Source organism: Lygodium microphyllum, chromosome 22 (assembly GCF_053477565.2).
Source record: "Lygodium microphyllum isolate KBCC chromosome 22, Lygodium_microphyllum_v1.1.10, whole genome shotgun sequence".
Lineage (NCBI taxonomy): Eukaryota > Viridiplantae > Streptophyta > Polypodiopsida > Schizaeales > Lygodiaceae > Lygodium > Lygodium microphyllum.
In genome coordinates, this window is record NC_141156.1 from 62675066 (window position 1) to 62690683 (window position 15618).

Here is a 15618-nt window from a genome sequence, read left to right on the forward strand (position 1 = left end):
CAGCCCATACCGTCGAGGGGGGTTTGTAGGCCACTCTATGGGCTATCCATAGGTGTCACTCATTCCTTGGTATGTGCCTTGTAGGCCTAGATATTATCAGTTAGGACCTATGGTACACTTAGTACTAGTTCTAGTTGGGACACCTAGTACATATATGACACCCAGTTAGGGTTTCATCATGTTAGGTTAGGGTTTCATTATATTAGGTGTATCTTTTGTATTCTTCATAACTTCAGTAATACAACTTCAGCAGCACGCTTTGCTTCTTGCCTCCGTCTCCTGTTGCTTCCGTTGTCCGCTCCACCCAACACTTTTCTCCACATTTGTAACACTTCACCTCTGATCTCTACGCACTGCTAGACTATCATCCTTTGTAGCTCTGAGAGGGAAACCTCCTTGGACCAAAATTAGGACCGAACTCCCTAGGTTCTAGTCCAATGTCCTGCGTTGTCATTTTGGATTCCAGCAAGTTAAATCTTGCATCTTCATCTTTCTTTCTTCTTTTGTGTATCTCTTTTAAAGAGCAAATATCCTCTATAAGGTTCTTCCTCAAACAATATGAACAGAAGGCTCCAAGAATGGTTGGTTTTTGGGTATATTCAGTGGCTAAATGTCCCGCTTGATGGCACTTTCTGGACTATGTATTAGAATGCATCACATCTCTCCCACCTCCCACAGGAGTGGATATATTGGAGATATTTACCTTCAGTGTCTATAGATGTTCTGTAATCACATCCATAAGCTCTTTCTTGATACTTGCAATTGAGTTGGATAGATAGTCCTTCAGATTTTCACCTCCTGGAGTACTTGTAGTAGGGTTTTGGGAAGCTTCTGTTATTAATGCATATACTAGTTGGGTTGATCCAGAGGGTTCTCTGTTATGGTTTTGATTCAGAGCTCCTGTTGAGACTTGGGGTTGTTGATTCCAGTGGGTAGGGTTCCATTGTTGTTGAGTCACCATTGGAGAAATTGTTTGAGGCCACTGTTGTTGTGATTGAACCATCATTTGGGGCATTGTCGTATGTGATGGCCATTATGGATTAGGTGCACTATACTGTGGCACTGTTTGCATATGGGGGTAGGGGTAGGGAACTATCCTTAGGACTACATTTGGTGAGTATACCATTCCTGGCATGGGAGAAGGTAAGACTCCTCTTCCTGCGCATCTGCTCTTCAAAACCTTCACACCTGAATTTAGGGAGGAAGGCCAACTTTAGGTCTTTGTCCCATGTGCCAAAAGTTCATGCTGCTTGTCTCTCATACCATTGAAATGCCGCGCCTTTGAAAGTGGTAGGGAAATATTGCTAACCAATGCTCAGGGGTTCTCACATTGTTAGCTACACATGCTACCATAAACTCTACTACATGAAGATCAAGATCTTCATTGTACTCTCCCTTAAAAATGGGCAATGGGACTACATTTGTTGGCCTCCATCAATATTTCCAGGATGGATTTGACTAGGAAGGGAACCTTGAGTCACCATGGGGACTTCTGTAAAGAGTGCTTTTAGGGCATCAAAGGAGGATTCTGCTGCAAGTTTGTTCTCGGCCTTGATTTTTGCCTTCTCTTTTCTCATGTACCTCTAGACTCATTCTAGTGCTTGCCTCTTGATTGCATCATTCATCAAGGGGTTGACTCCAACCAGTTGGTCTGTACTCAACATAACAAAATCAGAGGGGTCTTCAGACTCTGTGGGACTCTATGGCCAATATTTCTTCTACTTTCTTTCTTTCTACATCTCTGAATTTAGCTTTCAAACCACTATAGAGAGGAAGGTATTTCATTTTGAATGTATCAAAACTCATTCTTCTAAGGATCCTTGTGGTGCCATCATCATAGTAATGCCAGCTTCTGATGGTTTCAATAGTGTATGTTGTGAGAAGAATACTCTATCCACCAACTTTCAATGGGTTGCTAATTGGACAAACAGGAGATTTTTAGTGCACCATGCATCCCACGTGTCCTGTTGTTGAGCATTCACGAACAAATGCCAACTCTTTTCTTTCTTGTTTTCGTGAACCTCCACTGACCACGACTCCTGAAGCTTCTTCACGATCTCCCACTTGATGATATCTAGAAACTTATCAATGAATGCCAAATCTCTGATGGATGATCATTATTCCTTTTTTTCCGCACTTCAGTTTGTTCCCAAACAATTTGCCACCAAGATGCATGTCTCTGTTGCTTCAACAAGAAGAGGAAATAGTCCACCACATAGAGCATGTATCATGATGATAATATGTTTCGGCCATTGTGGAATGAACTTCTTGTGGAAAGTGGCTTTGGCAATGAGAATCTACGATTCTTCAGTAGTAGAAGAAACTTTGCAAGCATCCATTGAATTCTCTGCCTGGCCATCTCTCTTCACGTCCTGAAACTTGGCTAATACCCTTAGTAGGAATACCAACAACCAAGGATATTACAGCGTATATCACCAAAAAAATAAGAGTTACATCTTGGAATACTTCAAACACAAACATCCAAAACCCTTGAGAAGGCTTCTCATCATATTTGTTGGGTCCAAACTCCTAGATTCTTTGCTCAAGATCAACATCATTACCATTGATTCCCTATTGCACATCCTTTTTCATGTCACCTAATCTGTGCTCACACCAGCAAGTGTCCCTTGTCTCTTCAAGATGAGACAAATGATTGTCACGATTTTTCCTAGGCCTGGTTCATCATAAAAAAGGCCACTTTTGAAGTCAGTAATGCAAGGAGGTGCTTAATTCCCACTGCAACATCTAGTAGACTGCCGCGTGCCGTTGTGGAAACAGCTTCAAGTTCATGCAAGGTATAACATAAAGAGCAAGTCACATATGGAAAGTCCAAAGTGAAGGATCAACATTACAATCTTTTCCTCTAGTCCTTGAGTCTTCAAAACGAAAACCTTCATATGAACCTATTTTTCCATGCATTGTGCCCTATTAAGAATATGCTTTGGAAGAGAATTTCATGCCCAATCATTCTTGCGGTTTGCAATTTAAAATCCATGCTATGCAATCAATCAAGTGATGCTTCCACACCAGAAAAATTTATGAATGCATTGAAGAAATTGTGCCTAGTCTAACTACAGGAGCTTGTGCATCATGCAAATGCAAACACAAAAGATACACACAATAGGAAACAAAATCCTAATGACGTTGACTAATGTGTTCAAATCCTTGGTGAAAAAACTTCGCCCTTAGGTTCACAGTGGTGGACGCGCAGCGTCACTACAGCGTGTGATATGAATGTATAGATATTTGGGTTTTTCAAATGCAAACAATAGTTTGTCAAGTGAGTAGAGAGATAGAGGAAGAAGAGAGGATGGAAGGAAGAGAAAAATGGGACCTAATATATGGTCTCGTGATATAAAATTATTGTGTGCCCTATTGCACTCCCAACATTAAAACCTTAGAATCCACCCAAACATTGAAATCTTTCATTTACAAAACTCTCAATCCTCTACCTAAAACCCTAGTAGGCCCAAACAACTATAACCCTTGCCTTGAAATCCTAATCCCCCTTACCCCCTAGACCTCATGTTAAAACCATCCTTTGGAATGTGATGGGGAGATAGAAAAGAGTGTAGCAAGTAGTGCGAAGAGAGTGTTGTTGGAAGTAGAGTGGAGAGAGAGAGAGAGAGAGAGAGAGAGATTTCCACACATTGTCCCAAAAAGAACCCATGCAATGAGACCTTTAGAGAAAGGCACGCATATCACTTAGATTCCCCCCGAAAAAGTTAGGTTCACTCCTTTGGGGGGGGGGGGGGGGGGGGGGGGGGGGTGTTGTTTTGTACACACACATGTATGTATGTATGTATGTATGTATGTATGTATGTATGTATGGAGAGAGAGAGAGAGAGAGAGAGAGAGAGAGAGAATGTTGAGACCCACAATTGCATATATCAAATGCACACACATTTATTTGATCCCTTACAAAACTGACTAAGGCCCTTTCTTCACATGAAATATAGAAAAGAGAGAGAGAGAGAGATCTTAGTCCCCCTTAAAAACCATAAACCCCCTATCTAAAAACCCTAATAATGTGCCCAAAACCTTGAACCATGATACTCTACACATAGTCCTTCCAACCCCTTTAAACATGATCTTCTCTCATCAAATCTTCAAGTATGATCCTTCACCTCCTTTAAAACATGCAATGGAACTTTAATAGCAAACCCACGTGCACACCCCTCCCAAAATCATTGCATCCTCTTCTCTATGGTGCCACACACAAAAACCTTAGAGGGAGAGAGATTGTGAGAGAGGGAGATAGAGAGAGAAATATTGAAGAAACTTTGAATCCCCTCTCTAAAACTCTAACTCCCTTCAAACCACTAGGCTAAAATGGATGATTGAACTAACACAGAGAGAAACAAAGAAATGATTGCATCGATTTCCTATACATGTGGCTTGGCCCCTTATAAGGAGATAGCATGCATGAGCTTTAAGAGCAAGCTAGTAAAACAATTATATTTTAGGTTTTCACACCAAAGAATAGCAAGTATAGTAACATATTGTATGTTGTACTTGTTTGACAAAATCTTGATCACCTACCAATGGATCAATATGAAAATGAGGTGTTGCCTTATTTTGTGACTTTTCATTAGTATTTTCTATTCATCACATTATGGTAACTTGTTATATGTGTGCACATGTGTAACATCAGTCAATATTGTGCCAAGTAGATAGATGGCACAAAATTAATGTGTTTTGTGTTCTTGTTGAAATGACTATTAGATGAAGATACACATACATATTTATTTTTATACTTATCAATGAAACACATTTGGTGTGTAAATGTATTATTATCATTTTGGGTGTGTTTTTTTTCATGCATGTGTACATGATTTATATGTTATTTTTGTAACTTTTAATTATTTTGTAAGGCTAGATTTATGATTTTGGCTTAAGAAAAGATTAGATAAGAATGATGGGACAAAAGTAAAACATTCAAGTTATGGGGGAAAAAAGCTTTAAAAGCATACATATTACTATTTTGAATACAAAAGCAAATTGATCATGTGAAAAAGTATAAAATTGGACAAAATATAAATTTGTTGCATCTCACTCGTATGAAAGCATAATTTGGAGTTTTAAGAGTTGTTTTGGAGATTTTGATATGCTTCAAACGCATCTTACTACTATATTATTTTCGTTATAGGTTCTTTGAGCCCCAAAACCTCCAGAGGGCTTCCTAAACCTACCCCCTTTTCCAAACCTCCTTTTTTCAATCAAAACCCCCTCCCCTCCCCTCTTTCTCACGTGTAATCTCTCATTTTCTCTTCCTCCTCCTTTTTTTCATTAAAGCCTCCCCCCCTTCCTTTTTTAAATCAAAACCCCCTCCCCTCTCTCTCACTTATAATCTCTCTCTTTATTTTCCCCCTCCCCTTTTTTAAATTTATTTCCCCCTCTCTCTCCCTCTCTCTCATGTGTAGGGCCTAGGTTCTCTCTCTCTCTCTCTCTCTCTCTCTCTCTCTCTCTCTCTCTCTCTCTCTCTCTCTCTCTCTCTCAGATTAAGCTTTTTAATTTAACCATTTCTTTTAATTAAATATTTTAAAAGTTTTTTTAATTTAAAGTTTTTCAAGCATAGTTTTTCACACACTTTGAGAGAGAGAGAGAGAGAGAGAGAGAAAAGAAGAAGAAGAAGAAGGATAAAAAGAAGAAGACGAAGAGAGGAGGGGGAAAAGAGGAAAGAGGAAAGAGAATAGTCTTTTTTAAATTAACATTTTCTTCTCCCCCTCCCCCCCTCTCTCGTGTGTAAGGCCTAGGCTCTCTCTCTCTCTCTCTCTCTCTCTCTCTCTCTCTCTCTCTCTCTCATCAAACTTTTAATTTGAATTTTTTTAATTAAAATAAGGAGAGAGAGAGAGAGAGAGAGAGAGAGAGAAAAGAAGGATAAAAAGACGAAGACAGAGAGAGAAGGGGGGAAAAAGAGGAAAGAGGAAATAGGAAAGAAAATAGTCTTTTTTAATTAACATTTTCTTCTCTCCCTCCCCCCTCTCTCTCATGTGTAGGGCCTAGGCTCTTTCTCTCTCTTATTAAACTTTTTAATTTAATTTTTTAATTAAAATGAGAGAGAGAGAGAGAAATATACAAAGAGCAAAAAAGAAAGAAGAGAGGGAGAGAGAGAGGGGAGAACACAGAGAAATAGAATTATAGAGAGAAAATATAAAATTAGAGAGAGGAAAAGAAAAAAGGAAAAGAGAGGAGAGGGGGGGAAAAGAAAAGGGAAGGGAGAGACAAAGAGAAGAAAAGGAGAGAGAAAATAAGAAGAGAGAATTTGAACATAGAGAGAAAATTATAGAGAGAGGAAAGATAGAATTTAAAAGAAAGAGAAGAAAAAAATTAAAGAGAGAAGAAGAAAAAAATATAAAAAGAGAGAAGGAAAAGAGAGGAGAGAGAGAGAGAGAGAGAGAGAGAGAGAGAGAAAGAGAGAGAGAAAGAAAGAAAGAGAAAGAGGAAAAGATATGAGAAAAAAAAAAGAAGAGAAAAGTCTTTTTTTAATTTAAATATTTTTTGAGAGAGAGGAAGGGAGAGGGAAGGAGAGAAAGGAAAAGAGAATATAAAATTTAAATGAGTGAGTGAGAGAAGAAAAATATAAAATTTAAAAGAGAGAGTGTGAGAGAATAAACAAAGGAAAATTAGGAGTAAAGGAAGGAGAAGAAAAGGAGGTGTAGAGAGAGAGGAGAAGAAGAGAGAGACTATAAACATAAAGAGAGAATTATATATAGGGAAAAGATAAAATTTACATACTTTAAGAGAGGCCAAGGGAGGGGGGGGGGGGGGGGGGGGGGGAAGAAAGTGAAAGAAGAAGAAGAGAGAGAGAGAGAGAGAGAGAGAGAGAGCGTGAGTGGTTGCATAAATATACATGCCATATGATCATCCTTGATCTACTAGGGAAGAGAAATAAAATGTGTCTATTTACTAACCTGCAAATGATATTTGTATCGTCATTGCCACCAATAAGTATCCTTGCAAGATCAAAAAAAAAAATCATAACAATGCTTGGTAAGGCCTATCAAGAATAGGCATGAGCAATATGGAGATGGCTTGATTAAATCATCCCCTTTCCAACAACTCTTATAGTAACTCATAATCTCTACTTGTTAGGATGCACTCACCTTGTATAGTGGCTTGTTTTGTTGACTTGTACCAAGTTTTAAAATCAAGGTATGATCTTATGGCTGTTTAGGTGGCAACTCATGTGACGAAGGATGTGAAAAATAGTCCTCGTCCTTCTCTGAGTGCTATGCAATGTTTATCCAACTTAGATGCATTGCAATTGATTCATTATCATCATGCATTTTTATGGATACTAAATATTCCAAAATATGGTTTTACATTAATTTAGAAATAATTGAAGTTAATATGAGACATATTTCACTTTCAATTTTACAACCAAGGTATGGGTCTTATTCCTACATTGAAGGGTCACCACCTTCACATGTGTCAACCAACGCATACACCCTATGACACTATGGTATACCAAATAATACATCACATCAATCAAGTGGTGCAACAAAGAACTCTTCATTGTCCACATAGCTCTAAAGGTGCAAACAAAGTTTCCCAATAATAGATATCAATAGTCCAACATGACCATGACATGCCATGCCAACCTCACCTATAGGTCCCATTTCACCCTTTGGGATACCAAGTTTTACAACCATGGCAACACAGATAGAATTTGCATGAACATCAAGATCAAAGATAACAAAGTAGTTTGATCCCTAATCTTGCACAATACATAACTCTATATCATCGTCATTATTTGCTCACTAAGTACATCCAAGCCTAAACCAACACTGGTTTTGGGCATTTTATCCTTATGATTATCCTTATTTTTAGTATTTTTTGTTTGTTGTCACTAAGTACATCAAGGGACTAAACTAAAAGCCACTTTGGCTGCTCACTTAGTACATCAAGGACCATGCTCACTAAGTACATTAAGACTAAACCAACAATCAAACTCAATTTTGGGATTTTTTGTTTGTTGTCTATTCAAAGAGCCCTTAACAATGTGTCCTATTCACATACATACCATTTATGGATAGCAAACAATTCCTTGCATATATCTATAGTTCTCCAAGTTAAATTTCATACCAAGCTGAAGTAAACACTTCTTTAGATTAAACCTATGTGAATGGTGCTCTAGCTTGCATCAATAGAGAAGTCCACCATTGCAAAGCATTTCCCTTGAGAAAAGTACTGGCATGCTGTACCTTCGACGATTCAATGAAATTGCCCCCAAAGTAGGCTGCATCAAATTGTAACATATTTGGTCCATACAAGCCACCATACAAGCCAAAGAAAACAAGTACCATGACCAAAACCACAACATGAAGCATGGAACCCACAAATGTCCCACATTTTGGGGGCATTCGTTGCTTTCAAAAGACATGGTGAATGCATTACCAGGATTCCCATGCATTTGTTTACCATGCTACCTTTGAAAATACATGTTATCCCAAAGTTTTAAAAACCGACTTCCACTTTTTCTCCTTATTGTCCTTCGAGGACTGCATAAATTCAGCTAAACGTGGATCTTTAGTAAGTTGTCAAACAATGCCCACTACTGTCATCAAGTGTGCGTTGAATTGTGCATCAGAGTCTTCTTCTTCTTGCTGAATTTCAAGATCATGAGGCATTTCATGATCAAAATCAGCATGCACAACTTGTTGCCCATGCTGAAAGCCCATTCCATGATCGGGTATTATACTATTTCCATTTCCTTGACTCTTCAGAGTAATGCATCATTAAAATGAGATTCTCCACTCCTAGATGAAGACATGGTTGCTCAATTATACCAGCCTAGTACAATTTCAATAAACTGCTTGCTCTTGTAGCTTGCAATCAGGTTTCAAATCCATCTACTTGAGAATGTTTATGTATTCCACCAATCTATCCACAAAACCAACCTTCCTCAATGGAGAGGGCAATGTTTTTCCTGATTTACGAGTAACTTTCAGTGAGCATGACACAAGTAATTAAACAAACTCAACAAGACAGCCAACATGGATCGACCCAAAACCAGCCTTCCTCAATGGAGAGGGCAATGTTTTTCCTGATTTACGAGTAACTTTCAGTGAGCATGACACAAGTAATTAAACAAACTCAACAAGACAGCCAACATGGATCGACCCAAAACTAGCACTCCTTGTGTATTTCTTTAATGTGTACTCCAGAACTCTCTAGTACAGCAAAGGTAAGCCGCGTTCACAAGAGATTGGTGGACCAGACCACAAACTCAAGGAATTCATCCCAATTACTTCAACGAAGATCTCAACAAAAATGCATCCAAGTTTCTCCCACCAAAGCTTTTCAATCCTCAGTAAATGAAGCACAATCTCGACAAAATATGGAGCTATTTGCAACCCCAATTGGCCAACAGTATTAATCCTCAAGTTGTGCCTTCGTTCTTAGTACTCAGGGAGACAAATTGAGTCTTCAACATTTGCATGTAAGTCACACATGCAGCAAATGACTAAATGGTCTTAAATTTACTGCAAATTCACTGTTTTTCCAGCACCAAAGCTTCATGTATGCTTGCATTCTTTGTGCATGTGTACCAAAACAACCATACAAACCCAAATTCTATTGAAATAAGGTATATAACAACACTTTTCAGACCTGAGAATCTTCAAATTATCGAGAGCACAAGAGATGTGCAGTAAATGAGAGAGAAATCTTGAATGTCTGGCTGAGAGAAGAAAACAGCAGCAACTGCCTGCAGAGAAATCCTTAAAAACAAGCCACCCATGCTAAAAGTGCCCATAAACCAGTCGCCTGCTGCCAAGAGATTGGTCTACTGTTCTCACCAATCCTAAATCAGTTGTCACCTTCTTGAACATGAGCCAAAATGCTGTCAGGTGCTGTGAATGCCCTCTCCCACTGCAGCTCAAAAGCCCAAACTGGCAAGAATGGGGCTCTTGCCAGCCTTGCATGGCATGTTCTTTTCCTATTTGCCACATGGCAAAGCTGCCCATAAATAACTCAGCCTCTAGAAATGAGCTTCCAGCAAATAATAATTTTGAAATTTGAAAAAGCTTGGCCTTGCCCAAGAATTGGCCACTACCAGACTTACTTTTAAATTCCCAAGCCCCATGGACTTGAAAGAGTTGAAACTTTCAACATTAGTCCAAGATATTAGACATATTAATTCTCCAACCCCCATGCCACCACAAGTACAACTTCTGCCCAATGTCTCCCAGTGCCCAAGCTAGGGTTGCCTATCACTGTGACTCGCATTTCAACTCATTCATATATGTGCACAACTTAATTGTCCCAATCAAATAAAATAAAAAATCGCAACCCTACGATAGGTGATAGCACACTTGTATCTCTTTGTTGCCACTAAAATCCACCATGCTGTCACTTCAAACCCATGGAAGTCATCCAGTCTGATACACACAGCTACATATTGGAGAAGAATGCCCATGTACTGAGTTGTGCTAACAAGATTGCTCTCCCACCCTCAAGTATTCCAACTGGCCCTTGATGTGTATGGCATATACACCTTTGCATAAGCAGGACCATTCACACTCGCCTTTGTTTAGGACCACTCATCCAACTTGCTATCAGTTCAAAACTGTACAAGTCAGTCCAGGTTTGCTTGAATATACTCTGTATTAAGCTGTGCTTGAGCTACCTAAATTGCTGTAATATACTCAGGTATTCTATCCAGCATGTCATGCACAGGAGATACATACCTGCACATAAACAGGACCATTGAGGGTCTTGATGTGTCAGGATGCATACCTTTACAACATAAGGGGCATTCAGCTTCCAAATCAGGATGATGAACACCCTCCCAAATCAAGAGGATGAGGAGAAACACAAATTTAGGTCATTATAGCAAAGAAGGGAAACAAAAATGCCACATGAACATGAACAAGGTTTGCTGCAAGCCACTCAAGAAGCAAGAAAATGATAGTCCACTGGGAATGCAAGGATTCAGTGGACCCAAGCTACCATAGCCTCTTAGCTTATTTCCCTTTCATATAAGTCAAAATCTTTATGAGCATAAACATAAACTCTTGCATCCATTGTGCTTTCAAGTACATGATGAACTTAACAGATTGCATGAAAATTGTTCCAAATCTCCATCGTGCTTTTCAAGCACACAATGAGCTTACCAGAGTGCTTGAAAATTGTTTCAAATCTGTACTCTTCTAGTTTGTCATCCTTCCCGATGCTATTAGTGCTTCAAACATAGCATATCATGCTTGGCAGTTGTCTCCTACCTCCTCGTGCATCCATGCACTGATTGCATGCAAGTATGGCCACTGCTACTCAGCAGCATATGATAAAAATCTAGAGCTTGGTGCAAGGGCAAAGCTGCCATGAATGACAATTAACAACAAATAGACTGTTTTCCACATCTTACTCAAGCAGTGGCAATGGACCCTATGCTGCTGCTCAGCTCTCTAAACAACACTAAAGAGATCTAAGGAGACTACCTAAATTGTCTCCCCATGTATTGATATAGTAGCATATACAGGGCCTGGGTACTAACCATTGTGAAATAATTCAAGATTTGAATTTTCTCATGTCAGACTATGGAACCATACTTCAACCCTGCTGCTGTTCGCATTTGTGAAAAACCATGTGGATCTTTAGGAATAAGCAGAACCATTGGATACAGACTGGTCAGAATCCAAACGCAAGATCAATTACCTGCACATGGTTCTAGATCCATTGACACAACAAAGGCTGCAATTTCTATGGGAGTTTCAATTTCAATGAAATAAAGGTACCTTAATCCAGCAAATTAATGGTTGATACTCTTCATGTATACAAAGTATGCATCACATGGCTCTTCCCACCCCAAGTTTCATTTAACAAGTACAGGAGGTTAAAGGAAAAATTGCTGGCTCAATTCATGCGCTTCAATGCATCCCCGGCACCTTGAAAGAAGCACCATGAAAGTATAAAATCTGCAATAAAGATCCAAACCAGAGAGATGACTACTGCTGATGTGGTTGATTCACCAACACCTTTGGCACCTCCGAGCGTTGTGACACCCCAAGCACAGCTCACGATAGAAATAATTGCTCCAAAAACAGTAGACTTAATCATTGTGCTGATAAAATCCCAAGGTTGAAGGACCTTTTTTGCAGAATCCAGAATGATATTGGCACTGACATTGTAAACAGAGTCAGCTAGCAACACACTTGCTGCCATGCCGACTGTGAAGCTGATCAAAGTTAGGATTGGCAAAGCAACGCTGCAAGCAATCACTCTAGGAGTGACCAAATAATCTATCGGATCAGTCCGTAGCACTCTCAGTGTGTCTGTTTGTTCAGAGACCTGCATCGTGCCAAGCTCTGCAGCGAATGCGCTTCCAACCCTGCCTGCGACAATAATGGCAGTAACAACTGGCGAAAGTTCCCGCGACAATGCCAGAGAGAGCACACCTCCCACAGCCCTGGTCAATCCAAGCCTTGCAAACTCCCGCACAAACTGAATGGTGAAGGCCATACCTACAAATGATGCTGTGAGGACACAGACCCCCAAAGATCGAGGCCCCACATCCTCGAGCTGCTGGAGAGAGTTGCGCAAGTGCACGCGCCGTTGAAGGATGCGGACAACGACCTGCCCACCAATGACAACCGTGGCAACAGCTCGCCACAGATACCGGGGCGGCTTCCAATTACCAAACAGGGGCAAGACTAGGGTTTCAGTTTCGCTCTCTTCTGTCTCTGCTGCAGTGGCCACGACCACGCCGTCACGGATGAGGTTGCCGTCATCCGGCGTGGCATCCTCTATGGTTGAGGACGAAATCTGAGGGGATGGAGAGGCACGGATCGGGGGGCCTTCACGGCGGCGGCTGCAGGGACAGCCGTGGCGGCAGGGTGAGGGTACGTAGAGGGGGAATCGTACGGCGTGGCCCCCGGCGAGGCCAGGGATATGACCACGGTGAGAGGACTGGATGGCAGCTCGTAGGCTCGGGGCAGACGGCTGTCTATGATGTGGCACTGCGTCTGATGAGAGAATGTGTATGGCTTCTCCATTCCCAATCACGGCTCCATCGACCGCGCGAGCCGCCATAGCTGTGGCCTGTGCAGAATAATCATCTGAATCAAGACCCTCTAAGCCAACCTACACACGATGGCCACCTGTACTGTTAGAGAGAGAGAGTGTGTGTGTGAGTGAGTGAGTGTGTGTGTATGTGAGAGCTGCACATGACAGACTCCAAACTATCTTGTTTCCTAGGGAAAATCTATGCATCAAACTATGTGCAGCACATGATTTTTGTTGTGGTTAAGGGACATGCCAAACCTCCCCGAGCCTCCAAGTGGTGGCTGAACTTCTAGAATGTCTCTTGAGCCAAAGTCGTTGGCCATCAAAAGAGAGACAGGGCCAAACTCGTGTATCATAGGTGTCGTGGAGTGAATGACTATATGTTGGGTGACATTAATGAAATAAAGTGGCCTTGTATTGTGGGCACGAGCTACCCCACCCTAATGTGCAACATCCGTCGAAGGAGCGAAAGGGTTGAGTGTTGCATCAAAGGTGGACAACCAACCATTTCAATGCCTTATCAATTGGCTAGTATGAGATGTCTTATTCCTTAGGGCAAACTCAATCGGTGGGACTAGAAGGTTGAATCCTAGGTTATCGAGATGGTAATAAAAGTCAATCATCAATAGGGTGAATCGAGCTTCCAGTTGGGCATGTCTTCTTACAATTCATTAATGATAATATATTTTATTGCTGGTGAAAGCATGGTTGTGCATTATTAATTAATGGAGATAGTGTGTATATAGGATCATTTAACAAAGATTTTGTAATGGGTTAACTAATGAAGCTATTTGTGCATGTCCAAAGAGTGTGGTAGACAAACTTCTTAAATGACTTAAGGTTGTTGGGTACATGTGGTGGAATGCAAGTGGACAGAGATCCCAAACATTCCCATCTTATGAATGGGCAAACTTGCTTGGCCAAGTCGCTTTCTTCATTATTGTTAAGGAGTAGAGTTGACTAGCCATGACCGTGTGTGTAGTGAGATAGAATCCAAGCTAACTTTGTTTTATGGGAACGAGTATGACTATGCTACAACAAAGGGGTTACACATCACTTGCCCTCATTTCATCTCTCCTTGAACAAACTGCAGTGCTTATTACTCTCATCCTTTCTCTTTATAGGAGGGGTGTTATAGACTACCTTTTGGATTAGCTTAAAACGTTATGGAGTCTTAGGCTTGATTGTTTTGGGATGAGACTTGGACGTTCCTCTACAGCGTATAGGGACCACCTAACAAGGCAAGTCCATCCTTCCTATGGAGTGTAAGTGGTGCAACTCACAAAGAGGTGTTCCAGCAACTATTGAAGATTGCCTCCTATGCATTAACTAGCGACGGGAACCTCACACCTCCCACTGTAAAATCTTTGAACCCATTCCACAACCCTAACACACCAATACCTAAAACCTTAGCCCCCCCGCCCCTCCAAAAGGAAAAAAAACCCTTAGGTCCCCACTCAAAAGTCCAAATTGTATTGGCCTTTAGGTTTCCCCCAAAACCATAACCACCACCTTAATTGTGATATATGTCATCCTTCCTTAGCAATATGTATTCGTCCTTGAGTATAGATAATCAAATAGGGATCGCGTTCGTATCAGTACTAAAGCCAAGGTGGACTGCAAGTCAAATTGAAACGCTCAAGATTAGAATAGGTATGTTATGTAAGTTAGTAGAGTTAGTGAGTTAGTCACAATAGTTAATTAATAAGGATGATATAATGTTAAGACAACGCCTGTTAGGCAGCCAACCCACATCACTCTCTCTATCACCACCCCCATCCCGATTTTCATGGCGGACCCTTCCAAGTTCCCTCTGGTCTTTCTCTCGCGTCATACCTCTTTCTTCTTTGCCAGTTGATGACTTCATAGCCCCTCCCCTCCATCGTGTGGCGCCCCCTCCTGGGAGTATATATACTTCCCTCCTCTTCACGAAAGGGTTGGGGGGGGGTACACAGACCACAAGCCGGCGTCTAGCAGGTTATGACAATGAGAGGGAGATATATGAAGTGAGGGAGCGGGCCGGTGAAGGAATAATAAACCAAGTGCGAGAGAGAGTGCCTAGCCTTCCCTCCTCCCCATCATCAATGGGAAGCAGCCGGATGGATGTGAGAGCATGGGTAGAGCAGGCCCATAGTCTCAACCGGCCGAGAGGAGGAGGAGGAGGAGGAGGAGGAGGAGCGGCGCGCGGGGGGGCGGCTGCCGCGGCTGGTATGTTTGTCGCTAGCGGAGTCGCGCGGTAGCGGACCCGCATTTTGCTTTCCATCAGTCACAAAAACTAACTCATTTTTCCCATAACCCAATACTAGGTGTTCCACAGCTAGTTTTCTCCCAGTGTTTCGCGCCAATGCTAGCACTACACACCAGATTGGCATTTTCGCGCTAAACTTTGAAGCACCATTGTTACTATTTATTAACATATTTCACTACTTGATACATGTCTTTTGTGATTCACGGCCAATTGAGTCCTTAAAAAACAAACCATGAGAGACCCCAAAACCATTATGGAACACTTGTACTATTAATAGTTACCGTATTGCTTTTCCATATCAATTATTGAGAGAACCTAACATACTACTCACCTTGTTATATATATATATATGGAGAAAAACT

At 41.0% G+C, this 15618-nt stretch overlaps 1 protein-coding gene across 1 annotated transcript; it reads right to left on the bottom strand.

Annotated features, from left to right (window-relative positions):
- Positions 1–7988: 7988 nt before the first annotated feature.
- Positions 7989–13188, bottom strand: LOC148017217 (uncharacterized). Its single transcript, XM_087662839.1, has 3 exons — positions 11742–13188; positions 11501–11661; positions 7989–10694 (listed from the first exon to the last, which is right to left on the bottom strand). The coding sequence occupies exon 1, from the start codon at positions 13033–13035 to the stop codon at positions 11860–11862; it is 1176 nt and encodes a 391-aa protein (XP_087518965.1). The 5' UTR covers positions 13036–13188; the 3' UTR covers positions 7989–10694; positions 11501–11661; positions 11742–11859.
- Positions 13189–15618: the final 2430 nt, after the last annotated feature.

Coding starts and splice junctions, on each gene's coding strand:
- LOC148017217 (XM_087662839.1), bottom strand. CDS start 13,035: ATGGCGGCTCGCGCGGTCGATGGAGCCGTGATTGGGAATGGAGAAGCC.